At 38.2% G+C, this 17,267-nt stretch overlaps 1 protein-coding gene across 26 annotated transcripts in view; it reads left to right on the top strand.

Moving 5' to 3' along the window:
- UBR5 (ubiquitin protein ligase E3 component n-recognin 5) overlaps window positions 1–17,267 on the top strand; it is a 152,771-nt gene that overhangs the window by 76,000 nt on the left and 59,504 nt on the right. For 16 of the 26 annotated variants that reach the window (XM_075063145.1, XM_075063144.1, XM_032771324.2 and 13 more), the window contains 8 exons: window positions 983–1,092; window positions 3,329–3,441; window positions 11,563–11,706; window positions 11,791–11,902; window positions 12,128–12,282; window positions 13,850–14,047; window positions 15,522–15,732; window positions 16,382–16,426. In XM_075063145.1, coding sequence (XP_074919246.1) covers window positions 983–1,092; window positions 3,329–3,441; window positions 11,563–11,706; window positions 11,791–11,902; window positions 12,128–12,282; window positions 13,850–14,047; window positions 15,522–15,732; window positions 16,382–16,426 — 1,088 coding nt within the window. The remainder of the gene's footprint in view (window positions 1–982; window positions 1,093–3,328; window positions 3,442–11,562; window positions 11,707–11,790; window positions 11,903–12,127; window positions 12,283–13,849; window positions 14,048–15,521; window positions 15,733–16,381; window positions 16,427–17,267) is intronic. The other 10 variants (XM_075063148.1, XM_075063147.1, XM_032771326.2 and 7 more) reach the window with 1 other exon arrangement.

Genomic DNA, 17,267 nt, shown 5'->3' with positions numbered 1-17,267 from the left:
CGGGTGTCCTAATTAGCCTGCCTGCCTGCCTTAATTGGTTCCAGCAAGTTCCTGCTTGTTCTGGAACTGCCCGTTACCTTAGGGAAAAGGGATCTACTTAATCTGGGACTAATATATCTGCCTTCGAACACTCTCCTATATCCATCTGGCCTGACTCTGTCACAGTGAAGACATTTTAATTGCAATCAAAATGTCGCTACAAGTGTTTGAAACTATGGACATTTAAGCAACAGGAGTGTTATGTGAAGACTGAGACTCTTTTGTCTACTGTGTTGTTTCATAGTGGTAGTAAAATTTTACTTGAACAATTATTACGTATTCTAGTAAGCTGGAAATTGCTTCAGTCTTGGTACTAATTATGTTGTGAAAAGCTATGTGGGGTAGTCTCTCCAATGTTAGGGTTGCATCCAGCTTCCATTAAAATGGATAACTCTGACTTGAAAAAAATGGTTTGGCCTGAAAATTTTCACTTACTCTAAAAGGAAACTGTTTTTGTTAGTTTGACAGTTTTCTTACAACTTATTTTGAGTTATAGATCACTTTAATAAATAAACACCTTTCTCTTCTTCCCACCCTACCCTCCCAAATTAGTTCACATTTGGGGATGTTTTAACATTCCAAAATGCGGGATTTCAGCTCTCCATTGAGAACAATTTTACGGCTAGACCCTGCGTAAGGAACATAGCATCATCTAGACATTATAACTTTATCCTAGTAGCTATAATTGGATATGTTAAAAGCATAGAAGTATAGATTTATATTAGAGTTTTTACTGTTTCATTCTAAATTAAGAAATCTGTTTTTAAGTGTTTGCAAAAAGAAAAGTAATTTTAGCTCTTACACAAATTACAATTTGAAATGCTTGGCTAGATTAGGTTTTTGTTCAGCAAAACCAAGAAACTGTTCTGTCCAAACCTTGAAATAGACCTTCCATTCTGTTAATGTTTTTTTTCATGAATATAATTAAATTCTTAAATCCTAGGCCTGAAAGCAAACAGGAACCAGTGAAAACTGAAATGGGTCCACCACCATCCCCAGCTTCTACCTGTAGTGATGCATCTTCAATTGCAAGCAGCGCATCAATGCCGTACAGTAAGTTTTACTTTAATAGTGAAATGTCTATATCACTGTTACAGATGCCTTGCATAAGTTGGGAATGTGTACCCGACAATTAACCCGCCCCCCCTCTCCCCTCCCCAATAAAAAAGCTTATGGAACTTTTTCTATAAGTGCGGATTTTCGTAAGTTGGGTTTGTCTAACCCAGAGAGCGTTTGTATATATCACAGTTACCCTAAGTCTGTCCGATGTATGTTTGTTTTTATTTATCTCTAGCATTGAAGAGTGCTCCTGACAAGCAATTTAAAACCAGTAAATGGGAGATGTCTTATGAATAGTGCAGTTAACAGAAATCTTTGAAAATGTAACTTTCTGACTGGCAAAATGCATTCTGGCTCTTCTATCCTAACTGCAGTTCACTTAGACTACTGTGAAAACATTTTTTTAATCCACTGATTTTGAAAGTTCTGATTTGCCATTGTTCTTCTAATGTAGAATTTATTCGAATAAACAGTGGGAGTTTAGTGCTAGTATCTTAAAGTTAAATATAGTAAATTTCAGTCATGAAGCTTGTTGTAGATTTATACAAAAGCCAATAACTATGTGATGCTCGTTTGGTAGAAACGTTGTAGTTAGTTATACAGAGACTTCCATTATAACCATTTTCTTATGTTTAGAACTTCCTGGAATGAAATTTTCCATTCTCGGTTTCAACCTAGAGTTGAACTGGTTTTGAAAAATTGAGTAAAATCCATTCTTCAGTTTTTGAAGTGTGCAAGCGTGGCAGAAATATACCTTATGCACTTCCAGATTATTTTAAGACATTTCTGACATTGCTCAGGCATCTTAATTAGGGCATGCTTCCAATTGGTTAGTCTTCCTCTGAGGACCTTCTTCCACTCTTATGTGCACATATACAAAGTAATAGTTTTAAAAATTTAGAAGTTCAGTATTGCACATGTGCTGTAAAACTGTTTGCTACTTGCATCAACAGTTCCCAGAATACCAAATATACCAGATTAAAACCTCAAAAGCACTTGTCCCTACCATAGCACCTTTGTGACTTTTAATCAGTATAGCTACTCTTATTCTGATACTGTAATTTCAACAACTTCCTTGTTTAGACCCCTGTCCCTCCAGTTATACACATACCAGAGTGTACTGAAAGGCCACATAACTACCGAGATTAGAGAACTTTAGGTTCAGACCTACAATGCTAATTTTGTTATAGCCAGTATCTAAAGAGAGAGCTTTCAAAATAGAAAACTGTTTTATAGATCAGTTTTGAATTAAGTCAAAAAAAGAGTTGCTGCAGACTTCAGGCCACAGCTGTCTGCTTAATCGTTAACTGTTTAAATAGTTATGTTCCAGCTTTTAAAAGACCCCATGTTTTCAGCCCTGTGCTTATACGTTTGTGTGGAATTTTAAAGCTATAAGTACAGGGCTATAAATGTGTGGCGTTTATAAACCTTTTTCCTGTTTCTTTATTTTAAAAAAATACGAAATCATATGTTCATGTAGGGTTGGTTAATATGAACTCTTATAAGTAAGGAAGCAAAAGGCTTCATACTAATGTTAAATCAGCCATGTTTCACGTTTGTATTCTTGTAGTAGTGTAAATACTTGCTCTTCAGATGTTGATCTTTAAAACAAAATGATAAGACTGCCATGAATACATTGCAACCCAGGTCCAAAATGCGTACTATCACCTTTACCACAGTAATACGGTTTTATTCATCTGTCAAATATTGGCCTGGGCTAGTTGGCAGAATTTTGCAAAGCTGTCATAAATAATGCAGCATATTTAACATGTCTGAATTAAGGATCTTATGCTGACTTCAACTTTTTAGGTCCTTTATCATAATTACTGTAACATTATAAAAACAGTTTTTGGTACTTTAATACTTGAAATCTTTAACATATGGAATAAACAAACATGTCTAGGAATGAATTAACATGACTAAGGAAGTCATAGCTTTAATAGACTTATTTTAGTTTCTTTTTGTTATGGAACAGCTTTACTGTTTGGTACAGATTTATTAGCAAAACATTTTAAGTGGCATTGAGAAATTCTGTCACACTACTCTGACTTCAGATAGTGTTAGAATCAAACTAAATTTTATTCTGATTTAAATTTTGATTTGAATAATGGTACACTTTTGCAAAGTGTGTGTGTGTGTGTTAAGCATAAAGTAAGATCTCTGCTATATTTAGATGAAATGTTTCAAGTTTCGGGTTTTTTTGGTACTTATTATTTTATTGTCGTTTAAGAACGACGACGGTCTACTCCTGCTCCGAAAGAGGAAGAGAAAGTGAATGAAGAGCAGTGGTCTCTGAGGGAAGTCGTGTTTGTAGAAGATGTTAAGAATGTTCCTGTTGGCAAGGTTTGTTTAAAATGAATTCTGATTGCTTTCCTTTTAATTGCTGTGAAACGATCTTTCCTTTCGATTGGCTGACTGTACAGTTGGTTTTACTTTACGTTACTGTACTTTACGTTACTGTAGTGACCCAATTTTGGGGACAGACGGGAGTATTGTTCACTGTGCTTCTTCCGAGCACAACTTTTGTCATATTTTTAACATTTGTTCTTAACCCTGTCAGTGATGCTCATCAACTGCAAACATACTCTGAGTCCAAAATGCTGACTATGAAAGAGGTAATCTTTGATTTTCCCTAGACTTGATCCAAGTCTATCTTTGCAAGAAAAGCACAAAGAATTGACCTTGCTCAAAAGTTCTTACAATGGAAGGAACAGTAGCCCCCTGGTTTGTCCAGAAAAATCATGGTGGGTCAAATAAACTATATTTTGAGACAGCATCACCTGAAAATTTGTTTGGACAAATCTCTTGATGAAATGGAATCCCAGAAAACAAACAAGAACATGGTTCGGAGTAGAAATAAACTGATATGTTTACTGGAGACTGGGAGTAATTTTATTTCACTTTTTACTATATGGCACCATCAGGACACTTTACTTTAGTCAAGAATGCCAGTTTGTCTGGTCCTATATATCTCAGGACCCCAGATTTCCCTCTGTACCCACATGTGAAGGTGAACCTGCCTTCAGAGATCTTGTGCAGGATCAAGAGTGCCGAAGAGGGAGGTTCTGTCTCTACACTGTACTGCCCTTTGTTTCCAACACTCCTTTAGTTCTGGCTCTGTGAAATTAGTTGGGAGGGATGAGGTCAGTTGGGGATGTTTCTGCAGTATTCTCCAAACTGGGGGGAGGGATAGCTCAGTGGTTTGAGCATTGGCCTGCTAAACCTAGGCTTGTGAGTTCAGTTCTTGAGGGAGCCACTTAAAGTTCTGGGGCAAAATCAGTACTTGGTCCTGCTAGTGATGGCAGGGGGATGGACTTGACCTTTCAGGGTCCCTTCAAACTCTATGAGATAGGTATATCTTCATATATTATAAAAGCCAGCACAATTTGTAGTAAACTGCAGAAACTTACACTGCTTCCCTTTCTGAAAGGGGAAGATCCCACGATAAATTTCCACTTCCTTGTATGGATTATTGCTGCATAAGGGAGCATTGATTAGTTTACATAAGAACACCCGAAAGCATTTGCAGGTTTCTCCTGGGGAGACAGTGTGTTCTAGTGGATAGGGCACTGGACTGGGAGTCAGGATACTTGGTGCTGGTCTACACTAGGGAGAGGATCGATCTAAGATACCCAACTTCAGCTACGTAATAGCGTAGCTGAAGTCAAAGTATCTTAGGTCGAGTTACCTAGCGTCCTCACGGCGCAGGATTGGCGTCCGTGGCTCCCCCTGTCAACTCCGCTACCGCCGTTCGCATTGGTGGAGTTTCAGAGTCAACAGGAGTGCGTTCGGGGATCAATATCGCGTCTAGATGAGACGCGATATATCAGTCCCCGAGAAATTGATTGCTACCCGCCAATACGGCCGATAATGAAGACGTACCCTTGGAATCTGTTACTATTTCTGCCACTGATGTGGTCTGTGACTTTGCAAAAGCCATTTAATCTATTTGCCTTTTATCTGTCTCTTCCGTTTAGATTGTAAGCTCTTCAGGGCAGGGACAATGTCTCACTGTATCTGTGCAGTACCTGGCACAATAGTGCTAAATCTGGGGTGAGATCTCTAGGTGCCACTGTAATACAAATATGTGTGTGTGTGTGTGTATGTGTATATATATATATATATATATATATATAGGTTTAATTTGTTTTGTACACAGTTTTTGTGATGTGCAAATACAGCAATCTTTCTGCCTGTAAATTTTTACAACTTACAAAAGTCCACCAATTGCTAGTAAGGAGGCCCACCCCTCAGGACTACTCAGTCACCTTTGCTGTTTTTTTTAAATATAGAAGGCTAGATGGCACCATAATAATGCAAACAGTGTTTCTAAAAGTAAAACTGTAAAAGGTTCAAGCTGTCAAAAAGAAAGGGACAGGTCCAGTTAATCTTTCCCTACCCACCAATCCCACTGCTTTCAAGAATACTTCCCACTTTCTCCTTCAGTAATCTTTGCAGACTCTCCTTTGTCTGAACAGAAATGAAGCCTACAAAACCTGTTCCTCTCTTCCAAGAAATGGTATCAGGCATGAATGAATAGTTTGGAAAAAAATAATTCTCAGTGTCCAATTCTTGTATTACCAGCCAAAACAATCACATAGTTGTACTGCTGTTATTCATGTCCCTCCTTTTGCCCTCGTTTTTCTAATCATGAGATATCAAGTTGACTTACTGTAGAATGTGAACTCTTGATGGCCAGGAATGTGTTTTACGCACCATACTCATTTATGGTGCTGTTTTAATATCTATTTATATCTCTTAGATTGTAAATTCTTTAAGGTAGGGAAACATTACTTCTTATATATTTATCTAACACTGTAAAATGTACAATGCAACGTAAATGTCAGCCAATTTTAAGTTTCAAGCAATAGTATAAAAACAGATAACAAAATAAAGATTTAGATAAACAGTAGCTTCTAGAACCCAGGATGCAAAAATAGACATGCACTTGTAACATCCAGTGAAAGAGGGCAGAGAAATGCAAGTTGCAGCCTTACTGATTCAGATTGCTTAGCTTCTTTCTGCCCATGAAGTTGGGCAGAACAAGTTGGGGACACACTTAATATCCACTGGAAAAATACTGTTCATTATGCTTCTGTCTTGCAAGCCTCCCCAATAGCCAATCTTGTTTCATCTTTCAACGGTAGTCTTGGTAATTGTTTAACCTTTTTTAACTCTTTATTGAATGGAAAGAGGATTTGGGTCCTCATATTTTAGATTTATACATTGCATGTATCGTTAATTTTTAGATGCATACAGACTTCCAAATGGCAAAGTTATCAAACATGTCAAAAAGACAAGATGACCTGCCCGATTTTTTGGAATGGACTCAATCCTGTTCTTTCCCATTCTCCTTCTCCTTTCTCCTTCTCCTCTCTCTCCCTCCCCCACAGCGCACACACAAAATAACCCAGTCATCTCTCTCTGTGCCGCCACCGGTGTTTGGAACAGTAAATGTTTTGTACAACCTCCTCTCCTGCAGTATGAATTCAGGGCTCTGACAGATCAGGGTTTCTGAGACTTCCACATCTTGAGGAAACTTCAATGAAAATGTTCTCCTAAGGTCTGCTACCTTAGACACCTCAGATAACTGGAGAGGGGGTGAAGCAGTCCCTCCAGTAGCCAAAACTTTGAAGGTCAAAACCACAACACCTTAAAATTCATTCTCTTAATTTGTCTTCTGGTGAATCTCATGAGGCACAGGACTAATGTGACCTCTTTGAGAAATACTGCTTAGTAAGCAGGCAATGACAGGCTTCTTGCCGAGAGCAGTACTTGATTGCTATCTTCTAACCATCAGAAAGCATCTGAACTTCTCTATGATATCTCTGTTTGGGGCACAGTGAAGAAAAATGTTTGGGTTTAGGGTAAAAGACCCTGTGGTTCATGTATTGTCACTCCAGGCTAATATTTCAGTTGCTCCAAAATTATAAAAATCTCAGTTGAAGTTTAAAAGGGAGGTTGAGTTTAGAGCTAGGGGCTTAGTTCAGAAGCATTTCATGGGTAGATTGAACCAGCAAATAGCTTTCAAGAATCTAGATTCATAAAAAGAAACTGTTCTGGCCTCTGGAAATTTTTAGTGCTGCCAGTGCACTTGTCTGTGTGCAACAACTGCCTAAATTTATTATCTCTAGATGCTGTTAGGATACTGCACAGACCAGGTGGTGTGATCTGTTTGTAGGACCCTATACAGAGGAATGAATAAGATCTGACCAGCTGTTTTTTGGGGAAGAGGGGAGGGAGGTGAAGGGGTGTGGTGTGGACTCAGCCTGTGATCCTGGTAAGATACAATCCTCATGTTTGTCCCCTTGTCCCATTGCTTGGCCTCTGCAATGATCCTATTAACATTGGGCTCTGTCAGTCCCCCCCTAGTCTGTGCAGCAACCATGTTATAGAAACAGACCTCATGGAATTGGCAGGAATATTCTGATGTGTATTTGTTCCTTTGGTACTACACAGAAGGATGGTCTGAGTGCAGTAACTCCTAGTTTATTGTAGTCTTAAGACACTGGAAGACAGAAGAGCAGCAGAACTTGTCAGATGGAAGCTCTGAGAGGGTTGAAGTTATTTCCCAGACCTGTATTGTTTCCTAATCTTAATGTTCCACTTTAATCCTAAACCTCATGGGTTTAGAATGGAATCCAAAGCATATTCCTCAAAGCTCTGTGGATCAAGGAGGTCCTAATTAGAAGGTTGCCAACGTGGTGAAAACACATGGATACAGGAACAGGGAGTGAATATTATTCAGCACCAAAGTCTTGCACCTGCTATTTTAAGTATTAGACTCTGCTGCTTGGAATGGTTGAAATCTGAAATGTAGGAAAATTGGGTTGAAGCTGCTTCTGTCTTGTACTTTGGCAGCTGCAGTTCCATTTGGTCTGAACCTTCCTATTGGCAGTATCCAGCGCTTCCCCAAACAACTTCAGTCTATCAATCGTATCCTGGATCAGGTGAGAGTTCAGAATAGTGTCCATTTCTAAGTTCATAAGCTGAAATTTTCTTCTGATTGTAGGGGATCTTGTGTGTAATACCCAAATTGGATTGAATGGGTAAAAAAGCTTGGCCAGAAGATTAGGATATATCCTTTTAGGCAGTGCTTCAAATGTATTTAGTCTCTTAGTTTCTAGAATTTTTGCCTTTGGCCTCAACCCCATAGGAAAAATGCCTTAGAGGTGCTCACATCTAACATGGTCCCCGAAAAGGTACGTAGCTCCTTTTTCATGGCTGTAGTTGTCTTAATCCATTATTTCTTTAGGCATAGCCTTTTGTACATGCTTTGAGGGTAAGGAAGTAGTCTTCTCTTTGCATAAAGTTATATATGGGTATATATATTAAATATACATGTGGGTTATATTGAAATAGGGCAAGCTATTAAACTGGTCCTGTTCAGTCCCACGGTGAATTGGTTAAAAGTGTAAAATTGCACTTTCACTTGGCTAGCTGTACTGCTTTCCAGAGAGGAAATCCAGTCACCCTGGAGAGATGGAATATTTATGCAGGTTACCAGTAGACCCCCAAAAATGTAATTTCTGAAAGGATCGGCTCTGTAATAGTCATCTTCCATGTTCTTTAATACTGGGGAGTGTTCGTCAAACATAGTCTTCTACACTGAGCCCTAAGGAGCAGAACCTCAGCAGAATTGCCTCCATTTGTGCTGAAGAACAGAATGTACCATTGAACGTTTTATTTTCCTGATTGTTCAGAATATTTTTTTCTCCACTTTGCTTGTTTTGTATAACTTAATGAAATGGACAAGAGAATGTGTGTGTGTTCAGTGTTAGTAAATGCATATCTCTATGTATGGTACGTGGCAAATTTACTCAAATATTTCCTTTTCAACCAATATTTTAAAATATTGAAAAACTAAGGTGGAATATAAGTGGAATGCAGCAGAAATAGAGCAGATGCCATGGAAAGTGAATTTTGCTTTTGGAAATATATTTAAACTTCAGCGTTTTTATCTGCCTATCTTTGTTCTAAATAAGTTTGTCTATTTAATGACAACTCTTAGAGGCTAACTCGTACTGAATGTACGACTGTACAATAGATGCATATATTCTGTTACTGAAATTGTATTTTCGTTTTTGATGGCATTTGCACAAATTGTGAGAAGTTACACTAGCAGTTCGGAATGTCTGTAGTAAACAATTCTGTTTCTGAAAGATATGTCTAAATCAAGTATTTTTATTAAAGAGAATAAAATAATAAAACACCAGGGGATAATAGTGAGCTTCTTTCATTGAATTGAGACTAAAATAAACTGGGAATAAAAATGAGTTTGAGCTACTTGACTAGTTTTAAGAAAAAATTTTCTGTTGTTTATACTGGTCAATTAATCTTTCTCTAAACGCAAATATATAATAGATCCAAACTCTTGGGTCTGTGTTCTCTGTGTATAACTGGGATCAGAGCATCCAGTTTTTACTTCTCAGTTGGTTGCTTAATTTGTCAGTGGGTGGTCCATCCCGACTAGTCTGACACACAAAAGCCAATAACTACTGTAGCATCTGCCAATGAAGAAGCTACCTTAGTGGTCTTTTTTTCAGGAGCTCACTTCTCATCCCTTCTCTCCCAAATCTTTTTGAATGAGGGTTTCCCCTAGTTTTCCTAAATCAATTCTGAACATTAGTTTCTTTCTAAATAATGTTCAGTTGTGGTGCTTTGCCTTTAAAAAACAGTTTCCTTTTAGGGTCACTGCATTTTTCTTATTCTGTCAGTGTTTCTTTTATACTGAATATATGAAAAGCAGCTCAGTTGTTTTAAATGTTTACTGAAGTGTGATCAGAAGAAGTCTAGAGCAGATTTGCTTTAGGAAGATGTGTTGATCTTTTAGATGCTGGGGACAGCTCGAACTTTTTCCCCTGTTGCAGGTTATGTAAGTCTTGAAGATGGGAAAGGAGGCAACATGGAAGATGGCCTCATAACTTCTATCAGGAGCACTGAGAGCTAAGACTCTGTACAGAAGAGGCACAAATCAAACCTTCCATAGCAGCATTTAAACAGTCATTTGTGAGTTCCCATGCGTAAGAGCAGTGGTTGCGCCAAGGCTTCAGTGTGGTCTCAAACACTCAATCTACATCACTGGTCACTGGAGATACTGGCACTGAATCCTCCCTTAAAGTGTAGATTATTTACTGACATTTCCTATGCATAGTTTTTCCCTGGAATGCTTGGATCAAACTGCTTGAGTCCTCCATGCAACATCATTCTTTCATTAGCATTCCTGCTAGCTAAACTCTGGTCAAGAACATGTTCTCTTTTAGCAGGGCCAGGTTTGTGGCATTACACCATGTTCTTACAACTTATCAACCCTGTATGTTCTGTATTAATTGACATGGCACAGGGCATCAAGCTCACTCCCATCTCTGGGTGACTGTGCCATATGCTTTGGCACTAGTGCCTCTGATACTGCTGGTTACGTTGTTGCCATTCTTGGTGCCATCTGTCTTTATACAGGGTGTTAAGGTATTCTTTCTCCATCAATGCATCTACTTCCGCATACCACTTGGCCACCTGAGACTGGTTGGGAGAAGGGTTGGGAGTCCATAGGCATCTCTGTTATCCTGAAGATTTAGAGGGAAGCTCTTCTACTCCTACTCCTTATAACTCCGTAGGAGTAGAGGAGGGTGCAGCAGTTGACTAGTGAACAAAATAGGGTACCTGCACAAATTTCAATTAATTTAGAGGCTAGAAAAAGCTCCAGAGTTGTTGTTGTTCCTTGAGATGAAGGCTTTAGTAAATCTGAAGGTGGATCTCATCACCTGATTATGACTAATACTTTCATCTTTTGTTGGACCTTCATTTGTCTTAGAAGCCTCAAAAGTTAAAGGAACATAGCACTTTTTCTGCTGATTTTTTCTCTTGTACTTTTGAGAGACTGGTGACTGCAGCTGGAATGACCAAGGGACATGATGGCTTTGCAGTTTGGTGATTAATGAACACAGTGCTAAGCCGAGAAGCTTACTTGACGCAAACGTATCAGTCATGCATATATAATGTACATGTCCTTGAAGAGATGCTCCACTTAGAATTTCAGAAGAAGTGGCCTGAGTGGCTTTCGACTGCTTTGTAAGGGGAAAGACGGATGTAGTGTAAATGTTCCTGGGTATGCGTGGCTACATTCTTAGACTCGAGTTTTAGTAGTAAACTATTTTTGAGATTGGATTGGGGCAGATAAGACCACGCTGTTCACTAGTTACTGTCATGCGGCTCCTTTTTGTAGTCATTCCAAATACTGGATTGGGATAGGCATTAAGAAATCCACCTAAACAAATAGGTGCACAGGAGCCCAGTAACTGCAGAAGAATAATACTCCTAATAACTAGGGACCTCGGAGTTAAGACTTACCATCTCAGACCAAACGTCTGTGCTTTGACAAAAAGGTTCAAGGTAAATGAAACTACTTTTCAGCTGTATCTCAAAGTTTTTAGTAACACATCAATTATGTTTGTGTTCTGCTGGTAGGTACTAAAAGTGGATGGTGCCTATGTTGCTGTGAAATTTCCAGGCACATCTAGTAATGCAAACTGTCAGAGCAGCTCCGGTTCAGATCCTGATCCTTCTTCCCTTCTCCAAGATTGTAGGCTGCTCAGAATAGATGAACTCCAGGTACGTTGGATGGAGAAATAAAAAACAGGAATTTGAAATTTCCTCATGGTGTTTGCATACTGAGATCTTACTCTTGTTTTTTAGGTAGTCAAAACTGGTGGGACTCCAAAAGTTCCAGATTGCTTCCAAAGGACTCCTAAAAAGCTGTGTATTCCTGAAAAAACAGAGATTCTAGCAGTGAATGTAGATTCAAAAGGTAAGTGTTTTCTGTAAACTACCCTGCTGCACTTCTTAGAAGTGTTCTCTCCCCCCTGCCCCTTTTTTGTGGAAAACATTTCAACTGTCAAATTAAGGTGCATGCTTATCTGCGTTGATTAACAAATAATTACAGATGCAATAGTTTGCATGTGTGTTGTGTTGCATTACAGAATGCCACCAATGAGAGAGGTTAATTTTTTTTCTTGTTCTTGTATCCATGAAGGAGTGCATGCTGTCCTGAAGACTGGGAACTGGGTTCGATACTGCATATTTGACCTTGCTACGGGAAAAGCTGAGCAAGAAAATAACTTCCCCACTAGCAGCATTGCTTTCCTGGGTCAGAATGAGAGAAGTGTTGCCATTTTTACAGCTGGACAGGTTTGTTTGGGTTCTTTTGTTAATTTCCCTGTTGGATTTTAGTTGTTTAACTTCTCAGAGTGTTAGTTTTCCTAATCTGTAAAATGGGAGTGCTGCTTCCTTTTCTAAAACTTGTTTAAGATTTGGAAGAGCTGGGATTTTTAAATGGTTTAAGGGAGCTAGGCATCCAACTCCCCTTGACTTTCATTGGAAGTTAGGCACTTAACAAACACTTAAGCATGTCTGAAATCCCCATATCAGTACTTCGAAATCCTTAGATGGAAGGCGCAAAATATTTTTATTACAGAGGAAGCAGCCGTCTGCTGTTTGCTTCAGTGAAGACTTCAGCAAACAGCAGATATGGCTTTGTTCAGGAGGAAAGTCGATTTTCATCTGGCCCATTTCTGAACATTTGAATATAGCAAAAACTATTTCATGCTAGTGTGTGTTGAGCTTGTTAAGCATCTGTCTAATAGGATGTGAAGTGCATGTGTCTGTAAGGAGCTTAATGATCACTTAATCACTGACACATGCCCGTGTGGCACATCCTATTTTAGGAGCATTCTGAACTACTAAGTCCCCTTGAAGCACTTCCAGGAGACTGAAACTTCTTAAATGTTTCTCAGATCCACGATCTTATTAATTGGAGCCTCCTCTTTGGGTTCCTGTGGCATCAGGGTTGATCAGATTCCAGTGATGGTGTAAAGACGAATAGGTCTGGCTGTGCGTTTGCAATATTTTGCAAGTCAGAGCTGCTAACTCCTGTGATATTAATCTGCTTCTTTTAAGTTTGTCATTCCCATCCCCCCTTTAAAATAATAGAAACTGTGGGTCAAAAGTATATTAAATCAGTGTAGAATTTGCATGGCTAAATACATAAGTCAGGTAATCCCAGACTTAAGGTTGAATATGCAGACTTAACTCAGTATTGTAATGCATATGTAAGGGCCATCTGTAACTGCATATTTTAATGCAGATTATTATATAAAGGCTATAGAGAAAATATATTACACACACACACACACACTTGTGTAGGCAGTCCATGACTGTAACCTTGCTTAGGTGACATAAGTGAATAATGGCTCTACAGGCATACATAGGTATTTAGAAGAAGAAACAAAAGAAATAATTTTCAGTGATTTCTGCAAGCCACATCTTTAGTACAGATATGTAAGAAAATTTTATTGTCAAAGATACTCTGAAAATTTGTAGAATACAGTGTTTCCGTTCAAGTTTGTTTGTAAACAATATTGTTTGTCAATAAATTATGGTGTCAAAGATCCTGGTATTGTCTTAGGATTGATACATATTTCATTTTAATTAAGGTTTAATTTTAGTTTTTTAAAGTAAATTGACACTCACTTGTGCTATTGACTGCTGTGCTAAGCACTTCCCAGTCATTCTAGAAGTGGTGGCTCTTGCCCCAAGGAGCTCAGTCTAAAAAGAGGTAGAGAGAGGTTATGAATTTCAAATCAACTTCCTGTGGGCAGCATGACAGAAGTGAGTCTTTAGGAAGGATTTAAATGTGGAAATACATATTATATGATTTTGCAAAATGGTGATTTGATGTTAATTTATTTTTATGTAGGAATCTCCTATTATTCTTAGAGATGGAAATGGAACTATCTATCCAATGGCAAAAGATTGCATGGGTGGAATAAGGGATCCCGACTGGCTTGATCTTCCACCTATTAGTAGTCTTGGAATGGGTGTTCATTCCTTAACAAATCTTCCTGCTAATTCAACCATTAAAAAGAAAGCTGCTATCATCATCATGGCTGTTGAGGTAATGTTCTATGTTTTGCTTACTTCATTACTACATGGTAATCTTAATAGCTGCTTTTTTAAAAATGGTAAATTAAAGCATCTTGGTATATAACTCTTTCAATTACCATTGCATTTCTACTCTTCTGTCATTTTAAATTAAGTAATGTTTTATAAACCTGAAAACCAAACACAGCTATTTAGTAAACCAAAAGGTCTTTGACATGACTCCAGTGTGAGATTTTTAAATTATTATTTTATAATTGTTAGAATTATTAGGGATTATGCTTCTAAAGTTTAAAATATTGACTAGTGTCTCTTGCATAATATTGTATTATTCTATTATTGAATGTATGTGCTTTCTCAAGTGATCAGAAGTTTGCCATGTTACTGTAAAAGCACTACAGTTTGCCTGTAATTTGAACTAGTGCAGGAAATGTTAAAGGAGAAATTGTAGGAGTGATTTCTTGTGAATCTCCATTGTTGCGACGTATAAAATCTTTGGGGAAGAACCTCTTGCTTGAATCCTCTGTAGAGTTCCATATACACCTATAGCATCATATAAATAATTATACAGTATATTGAATACTAGTTATGCAAAATACCAAACATACTAGAAGAACCTCCACTACTTCCTCTTAAATGGTTAGTGTGGCGTGTTAGCAGATTCCCTAAAGCAGTGGCTCTCAAACTTTTTTTTACTGGTGACCCATTTCACATATCAAGCCTCTGAGTGCGATCCCCCTTATAAATTAAAAACACTTTTTAATATATTTAACACCATTATAAATGCTGGAGGCAAAGCAGGATTTGGAGTGGAGGCTGACAGCTCGCAACCCCCCGTGTAATAACCTCAGGACCCCCTGAGGGGTCCGAACCCCCAGTTTGAGAACCCCTGCCCTAAGGGATGAATTTATCATGTGTGCTGTACTGCTGCACATCATATTAGATCTATATTGAGTCTTGCATTGGGGTACTCCACATTTTTAGGAAGAAAAGGGGTCACCCAGACAATTTCAACCTCCCCATCCCACTTCTACCAATCATTAAGAAAAAACCCTATAAAAGCCAGTTCATATAGACCACTTGCTGTGTTCCTTGAGTCCTACAATTTTGCTGTGTTACCTAGTCATGAATCATAGAAATCCTGTATCTTTTGAATTGATGTAACTAGCTATGATGCCAAGATCCAAGTGTTTGTAGTTTGACAGATACTTGGTATTTCAGCATGTCCTTTTTCTTTAATTCTCTTCTATTATTTGCTTATAGTAGAAATGAAATTCAGTCTCAATATGAGATGATGTTGAGATCATAACATTAAAAAAAAGTTCTAGTATATTTGTATTCAGCGTTTCCTGTGTTACTAGTGAACATCTTAGGCTTAAGTTTTTGCATGTTCATTTTTCAATGCAAAGCCAGAAATATCTAGAATGGTTTATCTGTCTAAATTTTTTGTTCCATTTTATTAAAGTCTTTCTTCCTTTTTCTGAGCGCAGAAACAGACTTTAATGCAGCATATTCTCCGATGTGACTATGAGGCCTGCAGACAATACCTGATGAATCTTGAACAAGCTGTTGTCTTGGATCAGAATCTACAAATGCTACAGACATTCCTCAGCCACAGATGCGATGGAAATCGTAATATTCTACATGCTTGTGTATCTGTGTGCTTTCCAACCAGTAACAAAGAAACTAAAGAGGAAGAGGGTGAGCAATGTATCATGAGAGCCTTTTTGAATCTACCTTTTTTTAATACAGTTTCAAGAATATTTGAAGGAGAGCCAAAATTTTCAAAACAAGTGCCTAAAATGTGGGACCTAAAATAAATGACCTAACTTTTCAAAGGTGTGGAGCTTATGCAGCTCCCATTTACGTCATTGAGATTTGTGGGAGCTCAGCGCTACTTTATTTAGGTGCCTAACTGTGGTTTTAGGACACACTTAGAGCACCCAGATCTGAAAATTTTAGATTGTCCCTTTATATCATTATTAGCTTGGGGTTTTTTTTTATACACACACAGTGTTCAAGTTTTCTTTCCAGGATTATCAAATAACTTGTCTAATGTTTACTGGTGTCTTTGATATTTCTTCCATTGAGAAATTTGTACTGGAAAATATGAACACAGGGCTTTCTGTTGATGTAAGGGACTGACATTTTTTATAGCTTTTAAAATACTATTGCATCAACCCCCCCAAAAAAAACTACATGAAAAGAACATTAAGTTTGCAAAGGCAAATGCTCAAAAGTTCGGAAATGCCAGAATTAAAACTATTCTTGCAATTTAATTCAGCCCCCTTCTGCATATGCATTATGATACAGTCTTTAATTACATGATCACATACTATTGTTTCCACAGGGCTACTTCATTCAGTGCACAAGATGGACAGTGCTCACCAAATGGGTAGCTATTCAATATTTCTTTTATCCTCATCATTCAATGTATGGCCCCATTCCTTATTTATTGTACACCATCAAAACCCTGCACTGAATAAAGATTTAACTTCCTGATGGGCTTTACTGTGGTGCTCTCATAGTACTATCTTGGTTCTTTACAGGTTTCAGAGTAGCAGCCGTGTTAGTCTGTATCTGCAAAAAGAACAGGAGTACTTGTACCTTAGAGACTAACAAATTTATTTCAGCATGAGCTTTCATGAGTTACAGCTCACTTCTTCGGATCACAGAATGGAACACACAGACAGGAGTCATTAATGAACTTATCTTCATAATGCCACTGTGGTGACCGGGTGGTGGTATCTCTATTTTACGCATGAGGAACTGAAGCATAGAGAGTAAATCCAGAAGTGCCAACTAATTTTGGGTGCCCAGTTTGAGAAGCCATGGGCCTGATTTTTTTCCCAAGTATTTAGCAATTTGTAGTACTCTCCATTCAGAGCACAACTCTCATTAATCTCAGTTGCTGTTACAGAAGTGTGGATCACTCACAAGTCAAACCCCATGTGTCTCAGATTGGTTACTCAAAGAGCACATAGTGATCACCAGTGAAAAATTTGATTTGTGACTTTGCCACAGAGTTTCTATACGTAACTGGGGGAGGAAGAAATAGAATCCAATTCTTTAGAGTGGAATACAGCTGCCTTAACTGCAAGACCATCCTTTTTCTTCCTGCAGTTCCCGGTCTCATTTATTACACACCTTCTAATTTCTGTGACAAAAATGAGGCAGGGGTTCTACAGATGAAAGCCTCATTCACTGCACAACAGTGATTCCCAGAGCACTGTCCA

This window comes from Chelonoidis abingdonii, chromosome 2, assembly GCF_003597395.2.
Source record: "Chelonoidis abingdonii isolate Lonesome George chromosome 2, CheloAbing_2.0, whole genome shotgun sequence".
In the NCBI taxonomy this organism is placed as follows: Eukaryota; Metazoa; Chordata; order Testudines; family Testudinidae; genus Chelonoidis; species Chelonoidis abingdonii.
This window is presented reverse-complemented; position numbering and strand designations above follow the sequence as displayed.